At 38.4% G+C, this 22,053-nt stretch overlaps 2 protein-coding genes across 9 annotated transcripts in view; both read left to right on the forward strand.

The window, feature by feature from the left end:
- LOC133610724 (arf-GAP with dual PH domain-containing protein 1-like) overlaps positions 1 to 7,048 on the forward strand; it is a 43,089-nt gene extending 36,041 nt beyond the window's left edge. For 5 of the 8 annotated variants that reach the window (XM_061967271.1, XM_061967272.1, XM_061967278.1 and 2 more), the window contains 3 exons: positions 2,675 to 2,746; positions 2,825 to 3,053; positions 5,545 to 7,048. In XM_061967271.1, coding sequence (XP_061823255.1) covers positions 2,675 to 2,746; positions 2,825 to 3,053; positions 5,545 to 5,573 — 330 coding nt within the window. In that variant the 3' untranslated portion in view covers positions 5,574 to 7,048. Of the gene's footprint in view, positions 1 to 2,674; positions 2,747 to 2,824; positions 3,054 to 5,498 lie in introns of all 8 variants that reach the window. The other 3 variants (XM_061967273.1, XM_061967275.1, XM_061967274.1) reach the window with 3 other exon arrangements.
- Positions 7,049 to 10,560: 3,512 nt separating this feature from the next.
- Positions 10,561 to 21,759, forward strand: lmf1 (lipase maturation factor 1). The gene is made up of 11 exons (XM_061967270.1): positions 10,561 to 10,801; positions 13,950 to 14,259; positions 14,338 to 14,348; positions 16,351 to 16,499; positions 16,635 to 16,700; positions 16,800 to 16,967; positions 17,957 to 18,137; positions 18,364 to 18,517; positions 18,742 to 18,925; positions 20,823 to 20,935; positions 21,234 to 21,759. Exons 1-11 carry the CDS (start codon positions 10,591 to 10,593, stop codon positions 21,418 to 21,420), a joined length of 1,734 nt encoding a protein of 577 aa, XP_061823254.1. The 5' UTR covers positions 10,561 to 10,590; the 3' UTR covers positions 21,421 to 21,759.
- Positions 21,760 to 22,053: the final 294 nt, after the last annotated feature.

Genomic DNA, 22,053 nt, shown 5'->3' on the forward strand with positions numbered 1-22,053 from the left:
GAACAGAGAAATGGATATTGAAACAGTGTAGGTCTGACTTGGTAGGATATGGACAGCAAGTAGTGGGCAGAGAGAGAGAGAGAGAGAGAGAGAGAGGAGAGAGAGAGAGAGAGAGAGAGTAATGAATGATTCCGCTGGTAATCACAGTGTTAAAAATAACCGTGTATCAACCAGACTACAAAGCCATCAGTAAAACCATGCAGCACCAGAAGTCGCATTAATGGTAAGAAGTATTTCATTTATTATTGGTTAGGTTCAGAACAACATTGTTATTCAAAAGAATAGGAGACTCATTATACTCTAAATATGTTGTTCTTACTTAAAAATGCACGCATTTAGTTGTATTCATTGTTACAAAATATTATACGGAAATACATTTTAAAATATTTGGCTTTCATGGCTCTCACAGCAAAAAAGGTTCCCGACCCCTGCTGTAGCGAAATGAGGGTCCCCAAACCCCAAATTTGCCCTAAATTCTAATAAGAAGTTTACAACAAGAAGTTGCATTGAGGAACATTACCTTACAACTGACATATTCTTTCATTCGTCATCTTTTCTACTGTTTTGTTTAGAGGAATGTAACAATTTGTCAGCAGCAAGTAGAAGTTGTGTCCATCATAGAGGACATTGGAAAACATGTTACAGTATGTTCAATATTTTAAAATATAGAGTGTTAAAAAACCACCTGTTTAAAAGTCTACTTTTTTAAAAAGACAATAACTGGATACATGTAGGGATGTCCCGATCCGATATTTGGATCGGATCGGCTGCCGATATTTGCCAAAAAATTGCGTATCGGCAAGGCATGGGAAAATGCCGATCCAGATCCAGTTTAAAAAAAAACTCCGGTCCGTGTTTTCCAACGCACCGATTTAAATAATACATTCCACTTTTCTGCTGCTCCCTAATTTCCATTCCGCATTTTCCAGCACACCTTCAACACATCCACAATTCTCACGCAGTTGCTTTTAGCTGCTGGCATTACACGACAGGCTCTCACTCTTTCCTGTGTCTCCCTCTCACAGACAGCAAGTGCACTTTCTTACACACGTCACATACTGTCACGACACACGTCACATACTGTCACGTCATACATCACATACGTATACGTCCTCCCCGAGCAGAGAGTTAACAGCATGGCTATCGTTAGCTGTGATGCTAGCGCAGCCGTGCGAGCAACGCTCCCTCTAAGGTGCTCGCCTGTGTAATTGTGCACTGTTTAAGCGTCCTCTGCGCATAGCAAATCTATGCCACGCACAAAATCAAATAAAAAAATAAGCGCATAACAATTTTCGACACACGGACACGACAGAGACAACAGTTTTCATCATCATTGTTCAAATATTGTGATGTCTGTCAAGACGCTTATCTCCATTCGGTGCCACACGCCCACACCATCAAAATGCCGAGGCAAAAATTTCCACATCAACACCGTATGAAAAAATTAGTGATTTTTTTAGTTGTGATTTCTTTCTCTGCATGAAAGTTTAAAAGTACCGTAGCATATATTAATGCAGTATGAAGAAGAATGTTTTAATGTAGACATGCAAGCCTTGAAAGAACATTTTGAAAATCCAGACTACATTTCCTGCAAATGGGTGCATTTCTACCCTATATTTTAACTTTAGATTTATTCTCATATCAAACTCTTTTGGCTGTCTTTTTGACACTTACATCAGGCGCCCCCCTCCTCAACACCCTGGATTATAAATAATGTAAATAATTCAATGTGATTATCTTGTGTGATGACTGTATTATGATGATAGTATATATCTGATAGTATATATCTGTATCATGAATCAATTTAAGTGGACCCCGACTTAAACAAGTTGAAAAACTTATTCGGGTGTTACCATTTAGTGGTCAATTGTACGGAATATGTACTTCACTGTGCAACCTACTAATAAAAGTCTCAATCAATCAATCAAAACACATAGAATCATCATACTGCTGTGACTATATGCATCAAGTGTTCATTCAAGGCTAAGGCAAAATATCGAGATATATATCGTGTATCGCAATATGGCCTTAAAATATCGCAATATTAAAAAAAGGCCATATCGCCCAGTCCTAGTTCAATGATGCCATTTCTGTTTGTCATGTATAATTTTGTCTATTTTGTGTTTATCCTTGAATAAACAGGTCAGTTTCTTGTTACCAACCATTGTGTATTATTCAAACTCCCCTAATTCAGCTGGCTAGTTGTTATCAAGAGTACTAAAACCCTTTTCAACATGATTCTGACAACTAAGTAGGCTAAATAACTTTCAACTTTAATACATGCTCGGATAGGCCAGTATCGGTCAGTATCGGTATCGGTCATTATCGGTATCGGATCGGAAATGCAAAAACAATATCGGTATCGGATCGGAAGTGCAAAAACCTGGATCGGGACAATCAGTATGTCAGCCATTTTTCATCATCATCACATATAAGCTCAGGATGTCCTCACAGATTTTCTTTCTGTAAAGGGTTATAAATGCTTGTTGGCACTCAAGATAACGTACTCAGATTGCTGTGTTGCTGCCTCTACACTTATAAGTTATTAACATGTTTCAGACATAATTTCCCCAAAGACCTATACCGACATGCAACAGAGGGCATTTAAATAATGTATACCGTCTCATTAGAAACTAACCTTCTTAAGTTGAATTTCTTTCCTATGCTGGTGCAGCACACAGAGGGTTTCAAGAAGAGGTGGTTCACAATGGACGACAGAAGACTGATGTATTTCAAAGACCCGCTGGTACACAAGATCCTCTCCCCATATTCTTATTGTACTATCTATTGTTCAATGTGTCCTTTCCTCATTCCTGTCTTTCAGGACGCCTACGCCCGCGGCGAAGTATTCATCGGCAGTAAGGAGAACAGTTACACCGTCCTGCCTGGCCTGCCACCGACCATTCAAGGTTACCACTGGAACCATGGCATCACCATCGTCACGCCTGACAGGAAGTTCCTGTTTGCCTGCGAGACTGAGGCTGAGCAACGAGACTGGATCGCGGCCTTTCAGAGGGTCATCAATCGCCCGATGAGGCCGCAGGAATACGCAGGTACAGAGTGTCAGACCATCCCAATCAGTCATGTCCATCCACAAACGTTTGTATAAGAGGAAGGCGGATCGATGCATAAATCGTTGGTGTCAATACCAACGGTAATATGTTTATGATCGATACTGGAGTGATTAGGACAATATTTCTATTTTCTCAAAATCATTTTGTTTTGCTTTTGTTAATGTCTACAAACTAAGGGATTTGTTTCCTGGACACAAGAGGAGTTTGAGGGTAAAACCAAATGTTTTAAATAAGTAGCAGATTTTTGTTTAGTTATTGTGTACTATTGACTTTGTTTTGATGAAGAGAATAAAGAACTAGTTTAAATGTTGTGTTGATATTGTTTAAAGGGGAACATTATCACCAGACCTATGTAAGCGTCAATATATACCTTGATGTTGCAGAAAAAAAGACCATATATTTTTTTAACCGATTTCCGAACTCTAAATGGGTGAATTTTGGCGAATTAAACGCCTTTCTATTATTCGCTCTCAGAGCGATGACGTCACAACGGGACGTCACATCGGGAAGCAATCCGCCATTTTCTCAAACACCGAGTCAAATCAGCTCTGTTTTTTTCCGTTTTTTCGACTGTTTTCCGTACCTTGGAGAAATCATGCCTCATCGGTGTGTTGTCGGAGGGTGTAACAACACGAACAGGGACAGATTCAAGTTGCACCAGTGGCCCAAAGATGCGAAAGTGGCAAGAAATTGGACGTTTGTTCCGCACACTTTACCGACGAAAGCTATGCTACGACAGAGATGGCAAGAATGTGTGGATATCCTGCGACACTCAAAGCAGATGCATTTCCAACGATGAAGTCAAAGAAATCTGCCGCCAGACTACCAATGAATCTGCCGGAGTAGTGAGCTATTCAGGGACAACGGACATCGGTAGCACGGCAAGCAATGGCGGCAGTTTGTTCCCACAGACGAGCGAGCTAAACCCCCTGGATGTCTTGGCTCACATCGTCCCTTATGCCACCGAAGATGATCAAGAGAAGAATATCGACCCCAGCTGGCCTGCTGACATCAACTCCAAAACTGGACAGATCAGCTTTCAGGAAAAGAGAGCGGATGAGGGTATGTCTACAGAATATATTAATTGATGAAAATTGGGCTGTCTGCACTCTCAAAGTGCATGTTGTTGCCAAATGTATTTCATATGCTGTAAACCTAGTTCATAGTTGTTAGTTTCCTTTAATGCCAAACAAACACATACCAATCGTTGGTTAGAAGGCGATCGCCAAATTCGTCCTCGCTTTCTCCCGTGCCGCTGGCTGTCGTGTCGTTTTCGTCGGTTTCGCTTGCATACGGTTCAAACCGATATGGCTCAATAGCTTCAGTTTCTTCTTCAATTTCGTTTTCGCTACCTGCCTCCACACTACAACCATCCGTTTCAATACATGCGTAATCTGTTGAATCGCTTAAGCCGCTGAAATCCGAGTCTGAATCTGAGCTAATGTCGCTATAGCTTGCTGTTCTATGCGCCATGTTTGTTTGTGTTGGCATCACTATGTGACGTCACAGGAAAATGGACGGGTGTATATAACGATGGTTAAAATCAGGCACTTTGAAGCTTTTTTTAGGGATATTGCGTGATGGGTAAAATTTTGAAAAAAACTTCGAAAAATAAAATAAGCCACTGGGAACTGATTTTTAATGGTTTTAACCCTTCTGAAATTGTGATAATGTTCCCCTTTAACTGTCAATAGCATTAAACATAAATGCATTGAAAAATGTGCAGTTGTTAAATGTAATCGGTATCGATGCTGGTATCGACCAATCTTACTCACGGAACTGATAGCTTAACACTCTGATCAGAACATCCTGACAATTTTATTATTTTGTATTTTTTAACTGTTGCTTATTGATCATCGCTATTTCAACACAACCTCTAGTCTCTTCTCCCCTTTTTAGTATGTGGCAACATTTAATGACAAAATGTAGAAACACAAATGTATCGCAAGTGTCAACATATTAACACATGGTGTAAACCCAGCAGGCACAAGACATTGATACAACGTTGATTACACATACATGTCCTTTAAAACTGACTTTGAAACGACGTTGCAAAATAGTTGTATTTGTAAATTGAGACGACGTTGGTGTTCAACATTGGATCAACGTTGTTGGTTGGGAAATTACCAAATTTCAATGGTCAATTCAACGCCATTAAATAAACGTTGTCAAAAAGTATGTTGTTTCAACATTGTGTTTGTGTTCTACAATATTGGTAGGGAAATGACCAAATTTCAATGGTCAAATCAACATCAGAACCCAACGTTGATTAAATGTCGCCAAAAAGCATGTTGTTTCAACGTCAGGACCTAATTCAACAAGTTCTCAACGTTGTTTTCATGTCTGCTGGGAATGAACAGTAATAATGAAGAAGTCGTATCAGATGATCCTATTTCTTTTTAAACATGTCGATTTGTGCCACAGATATCATGTGCTGACTACAAGATGGTTTCTTATCTTTTTGTGGCAGTGGAGGCTCATTTCAAACACAAACCCTGAAGCCTTAGGGAAAGCACGACTCAGCTGGAGTGGCTCGGTCTCGTTCGGAGCCCCCAAGTGTGACCGCGGATCTTCGTTTGGTGTGATGGGTTGAGAGAAAGGTGTTTTTTCTTGACCACAATGAAAATAGACGCTGAAGAATAAGAGTTAGTAGTGAATCCATTATGAGGGACTGGAGGCTCTAAGGTGTGGATGATGTCATCACTTCTGTGGCCAATGTTGACAGCCACATTATTTTATAATGTGATCATCACACTGGTTGATTCACCACAATGCAATGTTAATTTATTGAATGTACAGTGTGTGTGTGTGTTTGTATATGTGTGCGTCTGTGACGTGCAGTGAGGTTCATGACTGGTGAGCCGCTGACTCCTTTAAAGTTTTTATTTATTTATTTATTTAAATAGTTTTGTGCTCTAATTAATTCTAATAACAAGAAACGACGAGCCACCCTCCAACGCTCATGTCACGGCGTGCGCCTCGACGTATGACATTTCCCTGCAGTTTGTTGTCCAATTAGCAAGCATAATGATGGAACACTTTCATTAAAGGCTATAGAAAGGCATGGTGGACTGTACTGTATAATACGTCGGCTCACATTGTATTGGCCACATGCTGACAGACAGAACACCTGCCATACAACCCACTTTATGAAGGATTGCGCAATCAGAGAGCTGGCTTGGCATGCACTGCCTCATCCTGCCCTGTATGTATTTGATAGGGGGAAGTGCAAATGTAATGTTCAAATAAAGAAAATACATGTATAACAGTTCAATGAACAAATGTTGGTTTTATGTTATCATTAGTCGTTATTTACGATTATTTGACAGAGCCTTGCCTCCCTCTGTGCAGTATGAATTACTGATAGTACTGTTAACCACAATTATGCATTAAGAGCACGCCAACTTTCAGTGATCATTTGCTCTTAATCCAGCTGCAGGTGGTTGATATTGATATGTGTATCCAGACAGTTCCTCAAGCATACTGTATATATATGACAGCTATTGCCTTCTTTATTTGTTCTGTTAAACTGTTGCTGTCATTGTTAAAAAAAAAAAAAAAATGTTATCGCTGCTCCAAAAAAACTGTGATGTAATCGGACTGTCATTTTCTGAGGGTTAGTCGTTTTGATTTTTTTTTTTTAAGTTGTTGATCATTCATCATTGTTTGTTTGACTATAAAAAGCCAATACAGTTTCATTTCTATCTGTTGTGTCTTCTGTGTGCACTCTCTATATTTGAATTATCTTAGTTTAGTAATTGCTGAGGCTATGATGTTCAGGAGAAGTGTGCTTTTGTCAAGTTGATGGATTTGGCTTAAAACAGCTACACGAATGAGAAGATAAAAACATCACAATATCATAAGACTAGTTCATTAGTGCAGTAGCACCCATTCTAGCAACATGCTTGTTTCGCAACCACCTTGAGGGCAACGCACGTGTATGGAAAATAAATTACAACTTGCTCATTTCTCAACTGATTTCCCTGTGATTTATTTTGTCAACGTCAAAAAAAAAAAATGCTGAAAACAAACATTAGATATGTTTAAAGATATAACTTGGTGTCAGCTTTGTGTTTTATATTATTACACATGTACAGTAGGTAAAAAAACAACTGTAAAAATGACAGAAAAGCAAAATAAAATGTAATGTAATAAGAAAAAGCATCACATTTTGATAACAATAATTAATAATAATAGTAATACACTGTCAGTTATAACACAAAGCTGACCCAAAGATTTGTCTTTAAATACTTTACATATTGAAGTCCTTTTTTTATCTTTTCTTTAAGAAAAAATGCATCTAAATGGCCACCGCAACTTTGACTTTTCAGTATGACATGATATCACATTTTTAGCTTATTTTTTTTGTTTTGCATTACATCACACATTTTTGCTCTCTTTTTTACATTTTCACTGTTTCTATATGCTGAAACTGGAGCTGCGGCCCACACTTTGGACACCCCTGTGTTAATGTTACTGCCAATACAACAGTTTAATGTTTTTTGCATGGCCAGATTGTTCTCAAGTTTAAAATGCATTCAATTGTATGCAGTACATGTAATTTTTCTGTCAAAATTGAAAACACAAATACGTTTAGCAAGAAAGATGATGTGCTTTATTAATGCACATAATTTCAAGGATTTTGCAGGACACAGATCTGACCCCAGGGTCTTGAGTTTGACATGTGCTCTAATTGTTTCACCCAGTCCGCTACACGCTCTGTCATGTTTTTGATTTTCTATTTTTTTATTCAATTATTATTATCCGCTTTTTCTTTCCTTCACACTCACTTTCTTCTTTCCTATACTTGAAAAACAAAATGATGTTGATCTCTAGCTATAAGCTAATGCCAGCGAGTAAGATCAGATGTTTTGTGTGGATCTTACAGGGTTCACTGTGACATTTGCTACGCCAACTAATTGCGGGGATGCTTGTAACTCATTTTTTTTCTTTCTTGCAACTTAAAGTATAACAATTAGCCGAGAGACAGCTCTTCTATCAAACCAATATAATAACACATTTCCATTGAAATTGTTACTCTTTGCCGTGGCGTGCCACATTAAATACTGCCCTTGCAAGGCAGACATAGACGGGAATATTTTGCACAAGTAAAAATTCAAGTGAACAATTTATTTCCAATGAATTATGCTGCCCTTTTTTTGCTGCAGCTGTTACATATACTGTAGTATTGTACATGCATGGTAATTGTTATATATTGTATATATTATATAAAAAATATAATAAAATAATATAATATATCAGCATATATCATATACTGTATACAATATGTAAATATTACATATATGTTATATTTTATATTGCTACTACGGTACATGTTTAGTCTACTTTATACCTGCATCATCCTTTCCATCCTTACACTTTCAATCCTTTGTAACTTAGCTACTGTGTGGAACAATTTCCCTTGTGGATCAATAAAGTTTGTCTCAGTCTAAGTCCAATTAGTTCTAGTCTACAACATGCATCTTGAGTAGAATAGTATAAAATCGTTGCACACAAATAAAAGTGGGGGCCAAACTACCTGCGTTACACTGGGAAGTTGGAATTTCAGAATTCCAAGCCGGAATTTTAGACTGGAATTTTAAATATAAATGTTTCTTAACTGTCTGTCATACTTCAATAATAAATGTGCCTACTGTGCACAGCCTCACTCACTCACCTTGTCTGTGTGTGTGTTTCTCTCAGTGACAACATCTAGCCAGCAAACTCATCATGTCAGTCAGGGCAAAGAGGAGTGATGTGCGGATCGATGCTGAGATATTGATACCGCCGATACCAAATCTCCATGCTCTAATATTGATTCTCAAATCAAAATATTGATACTTTTGACACTTTAGTTCAAGTCTGTTCGAACCTTTTCCACCAAGGGCTGCAGACTGAAAAGCCAATGTATGCAGGGGCCATATTGATATTTTTTTTAATTAAAAGAGAAAATGCTAAGAACAGATGTTGCATCAGCTTTGCATTATAAGGTTAAGTTAAAACTAAAGTACCACTGATAGTCACACACACACTAGGTGTGGTGAAATTACCCTCTGCATTTGACCCATCCCCTTGTTCCACCCCCTGGGAGGTGAGGGGAGCAGTGAGCAGCAGCAGTGGCCATGCTCGGGAATAATTTTGGTGATTTAACCCCCAATTCCAACCCTTGATGCTGAGTGCCAAGCAGGGAGGCAATGGGTCCCATTTTTATAGTCTTTGGTATGACTCGGCCGGGGTTTGAACTCACGACTAAGTGGCTATAGGTGTATTAGAATTAATTATTATTTAGAACGTCTAAGCTTGTTCTTATTACATATTGATTTATTTGCTCTTTTTCATACATTTCTATTATTTTTTCCATGTAAGAATGCAATAATAATAATAATTATACGATTACGTTGCATAAGTTGTGCAGGGGTCAAAAATATATTTATATATGTTTCATAGTTTAATTAACCAACTAAATTTTGTTTATATTTCAAGTAAATTTTGAGGTATGTTGTTATTTGAAATACACAACTTTTTCAATTTCAACAGACACATTAGGCATATCTGCACAAAGTATCGGTATTGCCAATACCAGCCTAAATTTTACTCGGTATCGCACATCACGAGCGAGGAGATCCACACGCCTCCACACTTTTTTTAATTCACTTTTGTGTCTCTCCTACACCGTCCATTGCTTTTTTTTAATTTTTTATTTTATAAACCTTTATTTATAAATTGCCACATTTAAAAACAATTGAGAAATAACAATAATCAAAATAAGTACAAAAACAGTACACAACAGCGCTCGGGGGTGGGTTGTAAACTCAATAAAGTAACTAAAATAGAATGATATATATATATATGTATATATATATATATATATATGTATATTTTTATATATATATATATATATATATATATATATATATATATATATATATATACGGTATATATATATATATATATATGTATATATATATATATATATATATATATGTATATGTATATATATATATATATATATATATATATATATATATATATGTATATGTATATATATATATATATATATATATATATATGTATATATATATATATATATGTATATGTATATATATATATATATATATATATATGTATATATATGTATATATATATATATATATATATGTATATATATATATATATATATATATATATATATATATATATATATATATATATATATATATATATATATATATATATATATAAAACAAAGTGCAAAGCCATCACACAAGTTCAGTAAATAATTTAAATGTGGAACACAGCATCATCGTTTTCACAGCTTTTTGGTTGTTAGAGGTAAAGAGTGTTTTAACGTAGAGTTCAAATTCTTTTTACACCGTCCATTGCAATAAATTGTACAAACGAGCGATGACGTCACCTTACGACTTCGTGAGACTTTTTTTTTTACGACAGCCAATAGCTTCTTTCCTTACTGAGGCGTTGGCAACACTGAGGTCATGTGATCTGTGACGTAGACAACATGGCGGCCTCCGCTGACAAGAGTGGTTCATCCGTGAGAAGAAGACGTCTTGAAGGTGGTTTAACAGAAGCAAAGTTTGCAGACGGCAGCAAACAAGATGCTACAAACACAGAAGAAACTGCCGACAAAGAAAAGAAGCTCCAGACGTTAGAAACGGGGAGTTTCTGGCTCACTCGCATTGTGCTGCTGCGCTCCATAGCCTTTATTTACTGTGAGTATGCTAACCTGCATTCATATACATGACTCAATATTAGCTTTTAGAAATATGTTGACGGTTCTTATGCTTATATTTTTGTTTTTTAACAATAACACTGTTATTTTTAAGTTGGCATGTTATAAATACATTAATACAAACAGACTTTACTGTCATAAGTGGCGACTACGGTGGCCGGTAGGGACACAAGTACAGGAGTGTCCAAACGCTCCAAGTAAAGAAATGATTCAAACCAAAACTCACACTAACACTATAAACACAATTTGGCCATAATATATTACTATATTACAGTCCAGCCGATTTACACAGGTAATGTTTCTTTTTAACGCTACCAAGTTTTTGATTGATTGATTAGTTGATTGATTGAAACTTGTATTAGTAGATTGCACAGTACAGTACATATTCCGTACAATTGACCACTAAATGGTAACACCCGAATAAGTTTTTCAACTATGACCTATGGTCATGAGCTTTGGGTTATGACCGAAAGGACAAGATCACGGGTACAAGCGGCCGAAATGAGTTTCCTCCGCCGGGTGGCGGGGCTCTCCCTTAGAGATAGGGTGAGAAGCTCTGTCATCCGGGGGGAGCTCAAAGTAAAGCCGCTGCTCCTCCACATCGAGAGGAGCCAGATGAGGTGGTTCGGGCATCTGGTCAAGATGCCACCCGAGCGCCTCCCTAAGGAGGTGTTTAGGGCATGTCCGACCGGTAGGAGGCCACGGGGAAGACCCAGGACACGTTGGTTAAGACTATGTCTCCCTGCTGGCCTGGGAACGCCTCGGGATCCCCCGGGAGGAGCTGGACGAAGTGGCTGGGGAGAGGGAAGTCTGGGCTTCCCTGCTTAGGCTGCTGCCCCCGCGACCCGACCTCGGATAAGCGGAAGAAGATGGATGGATGGATGGATGGATGGACTTGTTTAAGTCGGGGTCCACGTTAATCAATTCATGGTAAAGTGATTAAAGTAAAAGAAAAACGAACTGTTTAACTCCAAGTAAATTGTGTGTTGTCTGATTTGGCATTTTCTTTTCCATCCATCCATCCATTTTCTACCGCTTGTCCCTTTCGGGCTAGCGGGGGGTGCTGGAGCCTATCTCAGCTGCATTCGGGCGGAAGGCGGGGTACACCCTGGACAAGTCGCCACCTCATCGCAGGGCCAGACAACATTCACATTCACACACTAGGGCCAATTTAGTGTTGCCAATCAACCTATCCCCAGGTGCATGTTTTTGGAGGTGGGAGGAAGCCGGAGTACCCGGAGGGAACCCACGCAGTCACGGGGAGAACATGCAAACTCCACACAGAAAGATCCCAAGCCCGGGATTGAACTCAGGACCTTCGTATTGTGAGGCACATGCACTAACCCCTGTAACACCGTGCTGCCCTATTTCTTTGTGTTTTTGATTTAAGAAACACTACTACGTGTAGACCCTTATTGGTTACTAACTTTAACATTACTGTTCTATTGTAAACAAAAACAAAAAACAGGCATTAACTCAGTACAGTTCACAAAGTTGTCCTTTTAATTTTCTTCAGAATTTGTGTGTTAAAGGGGCCCTATCATGCAAAACCTGCTGTGGGCGGCACGATGTTACAGGCGTTAGTTACAGTCGTCGGGAACCTTTTTGGCCGAGAGAGCCATGAAAGCCAAATATTTTAAAATGTATTTCCGTGAGAGCCATACAATATTTTTTTAACACTGAATACAACTAAATGCATGCATTTTTAAGTAAGACCAGCATTTTTAGAGTATAATATGTCTCTTATTCTTTTTAATAACATTGTTATTATGAAGCTAACCAATATTAAATAAAATGCTTCTTACCATTAATACGACTTCTTCAACAGGTGCGGTAGAAAACGGATGGATGGATTGAAATGCATGAGAATGTTTTGTATTTTGAATGTTATTTTTAACACTGTGGTTACCAATGTCAGCTAAGATTTATCTGAAAGCCAGATGCAGTCTTCAAAAGAGCCACATCTGGCTCGAGAGCCATAGGTTCCCTACCCCTGCGTTAGTACGTGTGCCTCACAATACGAAGGTCCTGAGTTCAATCCCGGGCTTGGGATCTTTCTGTGTGGAGTTTGCATGTTCTCCCCGTGACTGCATGTGTTCCCTCCGGGTACTCCGGATTCCTCCCACCTCCAAAGACATGCACCTGGGGATAGGTTGATTGGCAACACTAAATGGTCCCTAGTGTGTGAATGTTGTCTGTCTATCTGTGTTGGCCCTGTGATGAGGTGGCGACTTGCCCAGGGTGTACCCCGCCTTCCGCCCGAATGCAGCTGAGATAGGCTCCAGCAACCCCCGCGACCCCGAAAGGGACAAGCGGTAGAAAATGGATGGATGGATGGGTACCTGCTGTTGTGTATTTGGGAGCCGCATAAATCCTGAAAATTTGACATCAAACCGACATCTATACAACAATCTTGCCTTCCTTCAAACTTCAAAGCCGTTTGGAATTTGCCCAATTTGTTACGTTTTTCCCAGGTGTGACATCAGCGAATATTCTTACATGGTGTACATTTAGTCAGAGGGCTGTGCTCGTGGCCGCCATTGTAGTCCGACGCTGTAGTCAATAAGCTCCTTCATTTTTCTCTATCCTCTTTCTGTTTGGCAGATTGGCTCGTACATCCTCTGCAGTTGCCATTTCTAATACAAAGTAGCGTATAATTCAAATTTATATCTGTCAGTAGACTCGCCATGGAAGCGTTAAAAACTACAATAAAAAAGGCAAAGAGAAGACGCTGTTGAAGTGGAGCCACGCGAATATGACTGCCCACAAAATGGCACATCTTGAAGAGACGGTCAGAAAGTAGCTTGAAAACGATCTGTAAAACATAATCTATGTAAAATGTTGACCAAAAAAACCACCATTACATGTTGCGTAGAAGTGTTTTAAATGTAGAAAAAAACCCATAATATGACCCCTTTAATGCTGAGAGATTATGTCACTGAATTAAATGCCAAATATGATTTGTGAACAAACTACAGCCTCCACATAGTTTTCAAAAGTTGTCCTGGCTACATAGCATCATATAATGCTGTAACAGATTCGTACATTTCAGGATGCTTATATTAATAAAGCAAATGCATGTATTTATTTTAAATATTACATTCAGGAATTCTTCTCTTTTACCGTAGTTGTGGCGTTCAGTGTCGCATACAACCAGAATAAACAACTGATAGGCGACAACGGCCTGATGCCCTGCAAGAGCTACCTCAATAACGTCAAGCGCTATGTGGGAGGAAAGATTGGCTTGGCCGCCCTGGCGTACACCCCCTCCATCCTCTGGTTCTTGGATTGGAACAATATGGACCACAACTTGGATGGTATTGCCCTTTTGGGGATGGTGCTGTCCGGGTTTGTTTTGGTGACAGGGATGGCCAATATGGTGATCATGGTGTCATTGTGGGTGCTCTACCACTCCCTGGTTAATGTGGGACAACTGTGGTAAGATTAAAAGGCACACATGTTTTTTTTAATGATGTTAAAAATCAAGGTATTTACTTACATTTTTTGTCTCTGTAGGTACTCCTTCGGTAAGTAAGCTTGATGGTACGACTCAAGTACCACCATCCTTTTGCTTCATTTATTCAATCCTCGGACAACATTTAATGATTTGGTGTTTACATTTTTTATTTAAATTAGTTTCTTAAATGGGATCATGTTTATTTTTGTGTTAATTTCAGGGCGGTTAGATTGTTAAAACATTAAATAATTTTAATTGCACACTTGGTTATAGTTCTATCTGTACCTGAAAACACAATATAATACACTTAAGGCCTGATCTACTATACAAAAACACATGCAAACTTGATAGCATACGAAAAAGCTGATCTACTAAACTTGTACATGGTATTGTGTCTCTTTAGTGAACAGAATAAGAAACAGTCCATTTAACGTGTCTGTCTGCATGAATATGCAGAATGAATGCTGACCATCAGAACGGCCACAATACTGGGAGGAGAAGATGCAAATATATTATTCTGCACACACAGTATAAAACTCAACTGCGAGCGCTTTTTTGCTTCTTTATTTAGCACGTCTGAACAGTATGTGCAAACTGGCAGTTACACACACAGCTGTGAGAAAGGATGCGCTTGAGTAGTAGTTCCATTCTACGTGTATGCTTATCAACATGTATAGAGGTATTGTCTACTTGGCATCAGTAATATCATTTTATAGTTTTATAACTGCTGGTTGACTTAAGGGGCTGATTAAAAAAAATTTAAATGATGCGTTTTTGTCTGCTGGCGTTTTTATGATTTATGTTTGTTCATATAAAATATATATTGTTAACATATGTCCTATGATAAGTAGGGATGTCCGATAATGGCTTTTTGCCGATATCCGATATTCCGATATTGTCCAATTCTTTAATTACCGATACCGATATCAACCGATACCGATATCATCCGATATATACAGTCGTGGAATTAACACATTATTATGCCTAATTTGGACAATCACGTATGGTGAAGATAAGGTACTTTTAAAAAAAATTAATAAAATAAGATAAATAAATTAAAAACATTTTCTTGAATAAAAAAGAAAGTAAAACAATATAAAAACAGTTACATTGAAAGTAGTAATGAATGAAAATGAGTAAAATTAACTGTTAAAGGTTAGTACTATTAGTGGACCAGCAGCACGCACAATCATGTGTGCTTACAGATTGTATCCCTTGCAGACTGTATTGATATATATTGATATATAATGTAGGAACCAGAATATTAATAACAGAAAGAAACAACCCTTTTATGTGAATGAATGTAAATGGGGGAGGAAGGTTTTTTTGGGTTGGTGCACCAATTGTAAGTGTATCTTGTGTTTTTTATGTTGATTTAATTAAAAAAAAAACAAAAAAAAACCGATACCGATAATTAAAAAAAAAACGATACCGATAATTTCCGATATTACATTTTAACGCATTTATCGGCCGATAATATCGACAGGCCGATATTATCGGACATCTCTAATGATAAGTACACTTCAAAACCTACACTTCCATCATCATAGTCCTGCAATATGCATTTTCTTGCATATTATTCTTCATATTTGCAGTTAGTGCCGCAGGCTCTCCCAAGAGCAGTGCGCAAAAAATAAAAAAAGTGGTTTCCATTGCAGATGCACACCATGACTGCTTTTAAAGTGCCAATATAAAGTGGTACAAGTCTGCTGCTTGTTTCAAAACATCGCAAAGTTCCAAAGGAAGGCGCATGGTAACATGAATGTGCCGCGAATAATCGAGCATCTCCATGGAGGAAACGCTGCATATATTACACGCAAAAACTTAATTTAAATAAGGCAGTCTGCATCACTTTTTAACTGAATGCAAAGTCTTAGTAGATCATGTGCAACACGCTCACTCATAGTACACACAATTTTAAAGTTTGCACACACTCTTTAGCGTGTGGTATATGGATCTTCGTAGATCAAGTCCCTATAGTATTAACAGTGGACAGATATACAGCATCATACAGATATATATGTTTGTTCATGGGCTCGTAACCATAGTTATCATCATTCCTTCTTTTCGAGGCTGGGAGAGTCAGCTGTTGGAAACTGGGTTTTTGGCCATTTTTCTATGTCCAGTGTGGACTCTGTCTCAAGTCCCCCGTCGCTGTCCCCCCTCCCTCATCTGCATCTGGACCTTCAGGTGGCTCATTGTCCGTATCATGCTCGGAGCAGTGAGTACGACTATCCTCCCTACCTATCTTTTGGCCACTGAAACTTTACAACAAAACTATTATGTTTTATGATGATACACTTTTATGAAGCATTATGATCATGTATAACACATGTATGGTGTGTGTCTATTTCAGGGCCTTATTAAAATCAGAGGGGACAAATGCTGGAGGGACCTCACTTGCATGGATTATCATTACGAGGTACTGCGGTAGATGTAATTTGTCCACTTTTAATGTTAGACTGGTTAAATTGCATAAAGAGACATCTATTTTGTATTTTGTCACCCCATGTTTTTACAGACACAGCCTGTTCCAAACCCCATGTCCTACTATATGCATCGCTCCCCTTTGTGGTTCCATCGCTTCGAGACATTGTCCAACCACTTCATCGAGCTCATTGTCCCCTTCTTCACCTTCCTGGGCAGGCGGATGCGTATCATTAATGGCCTTGTGCAGATTCTGTTCCAGGTATCACAATTTTTAGGCACAAAAACTATAAAATGTGTGCTTTTTTTATTCTTACCTAACCTTTTTAAACAGCCTCATCCCAGTAATTGTGACTCAATGCTTGTACTGTTTAAACAAACACATGCTATACTGCCACCAAATAAGAAGATCGTCAGCTAAAAGTTCAACAAACAAGAAAAATACGGGATACAATTCAAACTATAAGCACGTAAATGTTGAACAGAGAATCAAACATACTGTATATTCATAGGTAATTTCATAAAAAAATTACTCATGCAACAAACTTACCGCCATTTGAAAGCTAACACTTATGCATTTCATCAGTACAAATAAAATATGTAAAATCATATTCTGCAGTCGGCTGCAAGGGGGGCTGTAGCCTATCCCAGCTGCATTCAGGCGGAAGGCGGGGCACACCCTGGACAAGTCGCCATCTCATCGCAGGGCCAACACAGATAGAGCGATGTAATTTCTTATTTGACGTCACAAACAAATAGGTTAGCATGATGAGCGACACTTCCCTCTCACTCTCCACATCCCCCAGCAGGCCTCGCAGGCCGGGGTGAGTTGGTTCCATTGCCCTGGAGACAATAAGAAGTTTAATAATATTGATAACATTAAAAAAAGTTGTGTGTTTTCTTTAAAATGTAAGCACATGGGCCTAAACATGGTGTTTGTGTATTCTCGCCTTTGCAAAAAAAAATTACCCCGTAATCTCAATTTTAAGCAACAAAACCGTGAGTCACATTTTTTGCTGGATAGTGCAGCAAAAATGGTTCTCTTGCGCACACCGTTTGAGAGGTTAATGATTAAATGAAATGTTTTTTTTAAAGATTTCTGAAAGCTTTTTGACTATTCATTCTAATATCATACTCCCATTGTAGGGACTACAATGGGCCTCTTCATCCTAAAGTAATGAATCAAATCATCATACTATGTAAAAGTACAGTTTATAAGTTACTCTCTCTGCACTGTCTTTTGGGTTCTAGGCGGCTCTGATTGTGAGTGGGAACCTCAGTTTCCTCAACTGGTTGACCATTGTTCCAAGCTTGGCCTGTTTTGATGACGCGTCTTTGGGCTTCTTGTTTTGCTCCAGAGGTGGAGCTATGAAAACTGTGCTGGAGATTCAAAAAAAGGACAAAAATGGACAAACCCTCAAACTCACCAAAGGTATTTAGGCTGCTGTCCGCAGTACACAACTGTGCAAATAGGCCATGTTTACAACACAGAAAAGTGTTCCCAAATGTGTGCAGGCTGTCCATGAACTTTCTACTCATTTGAATAAGATGCGCCAAAAACTATACCATCTGGAGTTTACAATATTTGATTCATTTTCCCAGACAACAATATTTACTTACTCATTTCTAAGCTCTCTTATTTTTGTTTTGTTTATCAGGGATGCGGATCCGTCAGGTGTTCAACGTGTCTTTGGGCATTCTGATTGGTTGCCTTAGTGTTCCGGTGCTGATGAATTTACTGAGTCCCAGACAGGTGATGAACACGTCCTTTGACCCGCTGCGCATCGTCAATACATACGGGGCCTTTGGCAGGTACACTCATTGCTCATATTGTTTCATTAAATATTTCAACAAGATGTGTGTAAAAGGTGCTGTCAGACATTTAAATAATAACTGACATCTATTGGCTTAATCACTATACGACTACATCTCCCGTTTGAGGCACAGTTTGGACATGTTCAAGCTTCAGCCGTTTGCTCCTGGACTTGTTTTGCTTTTCTGTCCTTTTGACCTTAATGCTATTTCCTTCTTACCAGCATTACCAAGGAGCGCACTGAGGTTATTTTCCAAGGCACTCTGAGTGAGGATCCCAAGGACCCGAAGGCAGTTTGGGAGGAATATCAGTTCTTGTGCAAACCGGGAGACATGTACCGACGGCCATGCCTCATTTCCCCATATCACTACCGCTTGGACTGGCTCATGTGGTTCGCTGCCTTCCAGGTGGGATGCTAGATTGCAACAGCTTGAGCAGATGATGCATGCAGAGAGATACACATTTATTCACTATAGCGTACATTTTCCTTTTGTGATCATTTAGGTATCCCTTTGGGACTTTTGGACAATGCATCATTTTCAATTAAAGGGGACCTACGATGATTTTAATCTACATTTTAAAAACTTCCTTACGGTCTAGATAACACCAAAGCATGTATTAAATATGCTTTGGTGTAAATGTTGCATAGTTTATGCTTCACAGTCACATTTCTAACCCGTTTTTGGAGTCTGTCTGCAAGATGTTTGTCAAGGCGTTCCCAGATTGCAAATGAAACCACGCCCCACTCTCTCCAAAAGTATAATTATTTATCTTTTAAAAATGTACACCGTTTTAATATACATATTGAAGTTGTCACCGCTATTCTTTTTCCAAACACTATCAAAAATAAACTTCATAAACATTATATAGATTCACCCGGTCACAACCTTGGGTACACCTGCAAACTCGCCAATTGAGTCAGGGTCAAGTATTCACAGCACTTCACTTCTTCCACCTTTTGTTATGTTACAGCTTAATTTCAAAATAGAATAGATACATGTTTGTCCTCAAAATCTACACACAATACCCCATAATGACAATGTTAATTATTTTTTTTAAATCTTGCGTATTTATAAAAAAATAAAGCAAAACACATGTACATAAGTATTCACAGCCTTTGCTCATTTGTTGATGCACCTTTGGCAACAATTACAGTCTCAAGTCTTTTTGAATATGATGCCACAAATTTGCAACTTCTGCTTTGCAACACCTCTCAAACTCCATCAGGTTGCATGGGAAGCATTGGTTTTCATTCAGGATGTCTCTGTACATTGCTGCATTCATCTTTCCCTCTATCCTGACTAGTCTCTCAGTTGCTGCCGCTGAAAAACATCACCACCATGCTTCACTGTAGAAATGTTATTGGCCTGGTTTCCTCCAAACACGATGCCTGGCATTCACGCCAAAGAGTTCAATCTTTGTCTCAACAGACCAGATAATTTAGTTTCTCATGGTCTGAGAGTCATTCAGGTGCATTTTGGCAAACTTTTTTACTTAGAAATAGCTTCCGTCGGGCCTCTATACCATACAGGCCTGATTGGTGGATTGCCGCAGAGATGATTCTCCTTCTGGAAGGTTCTCCTATTTCCACAGAGGAATGCTGTAGCTCTGAATGAGTGACCATCGGGTTCTTGGTTACCTTCCTAACTAGACTTAGATGAATGCAGCAATGTACAGAGACATCCTGAATTAAAACCAACGCTTCCAACCCAACCTAATTGAGCTTGAGAGGTGCTGCAAAGAGGAATGGGCAAAACTACACAAAGATAGGTGTGTATTTAAAAAGACTTGAGGCTGTAATTGCTGCCAAAGGTGCATCATATTGAGCAAAAGCTGTGGATACTTATGTACATGTGAATTTTAATGTTAAATACATTTGCAAACATTAAAAAAAAAAACTTTTCACATTTTCATTATGGGGTATTGTGTGTAGAATATTAAGGACAAAAACATATGTATTTCGTTTTGGAACAAGGCTGTAACATAAAATGTGTAAAAAGTCAAGCGCTGTAAAAACTTTCCGGATACACTGTATATTTTCCGTCTAAAAGCACTAATAAGCGGCTCCTTAATGTTTGACTTTTTTTTTAAATCAGCAAATAAACTTTTATTGTAGTTCTAAATATATTGTTTTGCTTTTCATATTTTTTGCTCACTTTTAGAGCTTTTAGACAATGTCATCTAAACACCTCTTCGCCCCAACCCACTGCCTCAAAAAGATTGTAGTCCTGCTGAAAAAAAACACTGATTTGTAATTTTGCTATCTTAATTAAGTCTAAAACACCAATGTGTATTTCTATGCAGACCTATGAGCAGAGTGAGTGGATCATTCACATAGCAGGACGCCTGCTGGCCAATGATAGCACTGTTCTGTCCTTGCTGGACCACAACCCATACAAGGACGGAGGTGTCCCCAGGTAAGAATATACCATTTTGAAGAGTGCTACTTCACCATTCTTATTCAATACCATTTTATAGTTCAAATGATTATGAACCGTTTCAAATTCCAAAGAACAAGACTATTTTAATGCAAAGGTCATGCAACTGCAATGACCATGATTGTTACATTTCTCTTATGTTGAGCACAAAAACACATTGCATCATATTAAAGAAAACTGTTTTTGAAGTCTTGTGCTTTACGTAAGCATGAAAGATACCAAAATGAAAATGAATATTAATTTCCTCATGACACAATTGTCTTTGTCCGTATCTCAGATGGGTTCGAGGGGAACATTTCAAATATAAGTTCAGCCAACCAGGCAGTGCGCGGGCAGCTGAGGGTAAGTGGTGGCTGAGAAAACGCATCGGTGCCTACTTCCCGCCTTTGGACTTGGAGGGACTCAGGGGCTACTTCCAGTCCAGGAACTGGCCCCACCCGCATATACCAACACAGAAGACCTGAGCACACCTCTGACATGTGTCAAACTCAGTGGACAATGGAGTTTGAAAGACACTTTTACCAATACAATATAAGCACATGTTAACAGTGACACGCACATATGTGCGTATCATTTTTTTGACTGCAATCGGGGCCAACGCTAACCATGTGATCAACATGATGCCATCTTGTGGCTTTTTTTTTCTGTATTACCATTAACTACTTTCAATAATAAAAACAAGTTGCATTTCTCTTGCACATTTCTTTGTGCACATGCAATTGATTTGATATCATTTAAACATTACTGTGTTGAAATGCCAAATCTATTGCTCAAAATGTGAATAAATGAAATGTTGGCTTTAATACAGTAACCTTGGCTTAATTTGCAAATACAAGAAATTGTAGAAAACTGCTCATAGCAATGTGCCAAATTTACAATAAATTAATTGTAATAACTAAAACATACCAATAGATGGTGCTAAAGACTAGGAAGCAATGTTGGGTAGCCTTTTCAGGGTTTCTCAAGTTTGTCATGATGATTAATAGTATATGGATGGATGGACAACAAACAGTGTACACATGTCTTTTATAACTTTTAAATAAATGTAACATACTTTTTTGGCTGTGCAGTGAATGGTGCCATGCAAAGAGCTCTTT

The sequence above is a fragment of the Nerophis lumbriciformis genome, linkage group LG11 (assembly GCF_033978685.3).
Source record: "Nerophis lumbriciformis linkage group LG11, RoL_Nlum_v2.1, whole genome shotgun sequence".
Lineage (NCBI taxonomy): Eukaryota > Metazoa > Chordata > Actinopteri > Syngnathiformes > Syngnathidae > Nerophis > Nerophis lumbriciformis.

Bases quoted from the DNA above. Each gene is read 5' to 3' on its own strand.
- lmf1 (XM_061967270.1), top strand. From the start codon at position 10,591: ATGGCGGCCTCCGCTGACAAGAGTGGTTCATCCGTGAGAAGAAGACGT. The intron at 16,701-16,799 runs GTACTGCGGTAG...ATGTTTTTACAG, and splicing joins GCATGGATTATCATTACGAG to ACACAGCCTGTTCCAAACCC. The intron at 18,138-18,363 runs GTATTTAGGCTG...TTTGTTTATCAG, and splicing joins AACCCTCAAACTCACCAAAG to GGATGCGGATCCGTCAGGTG.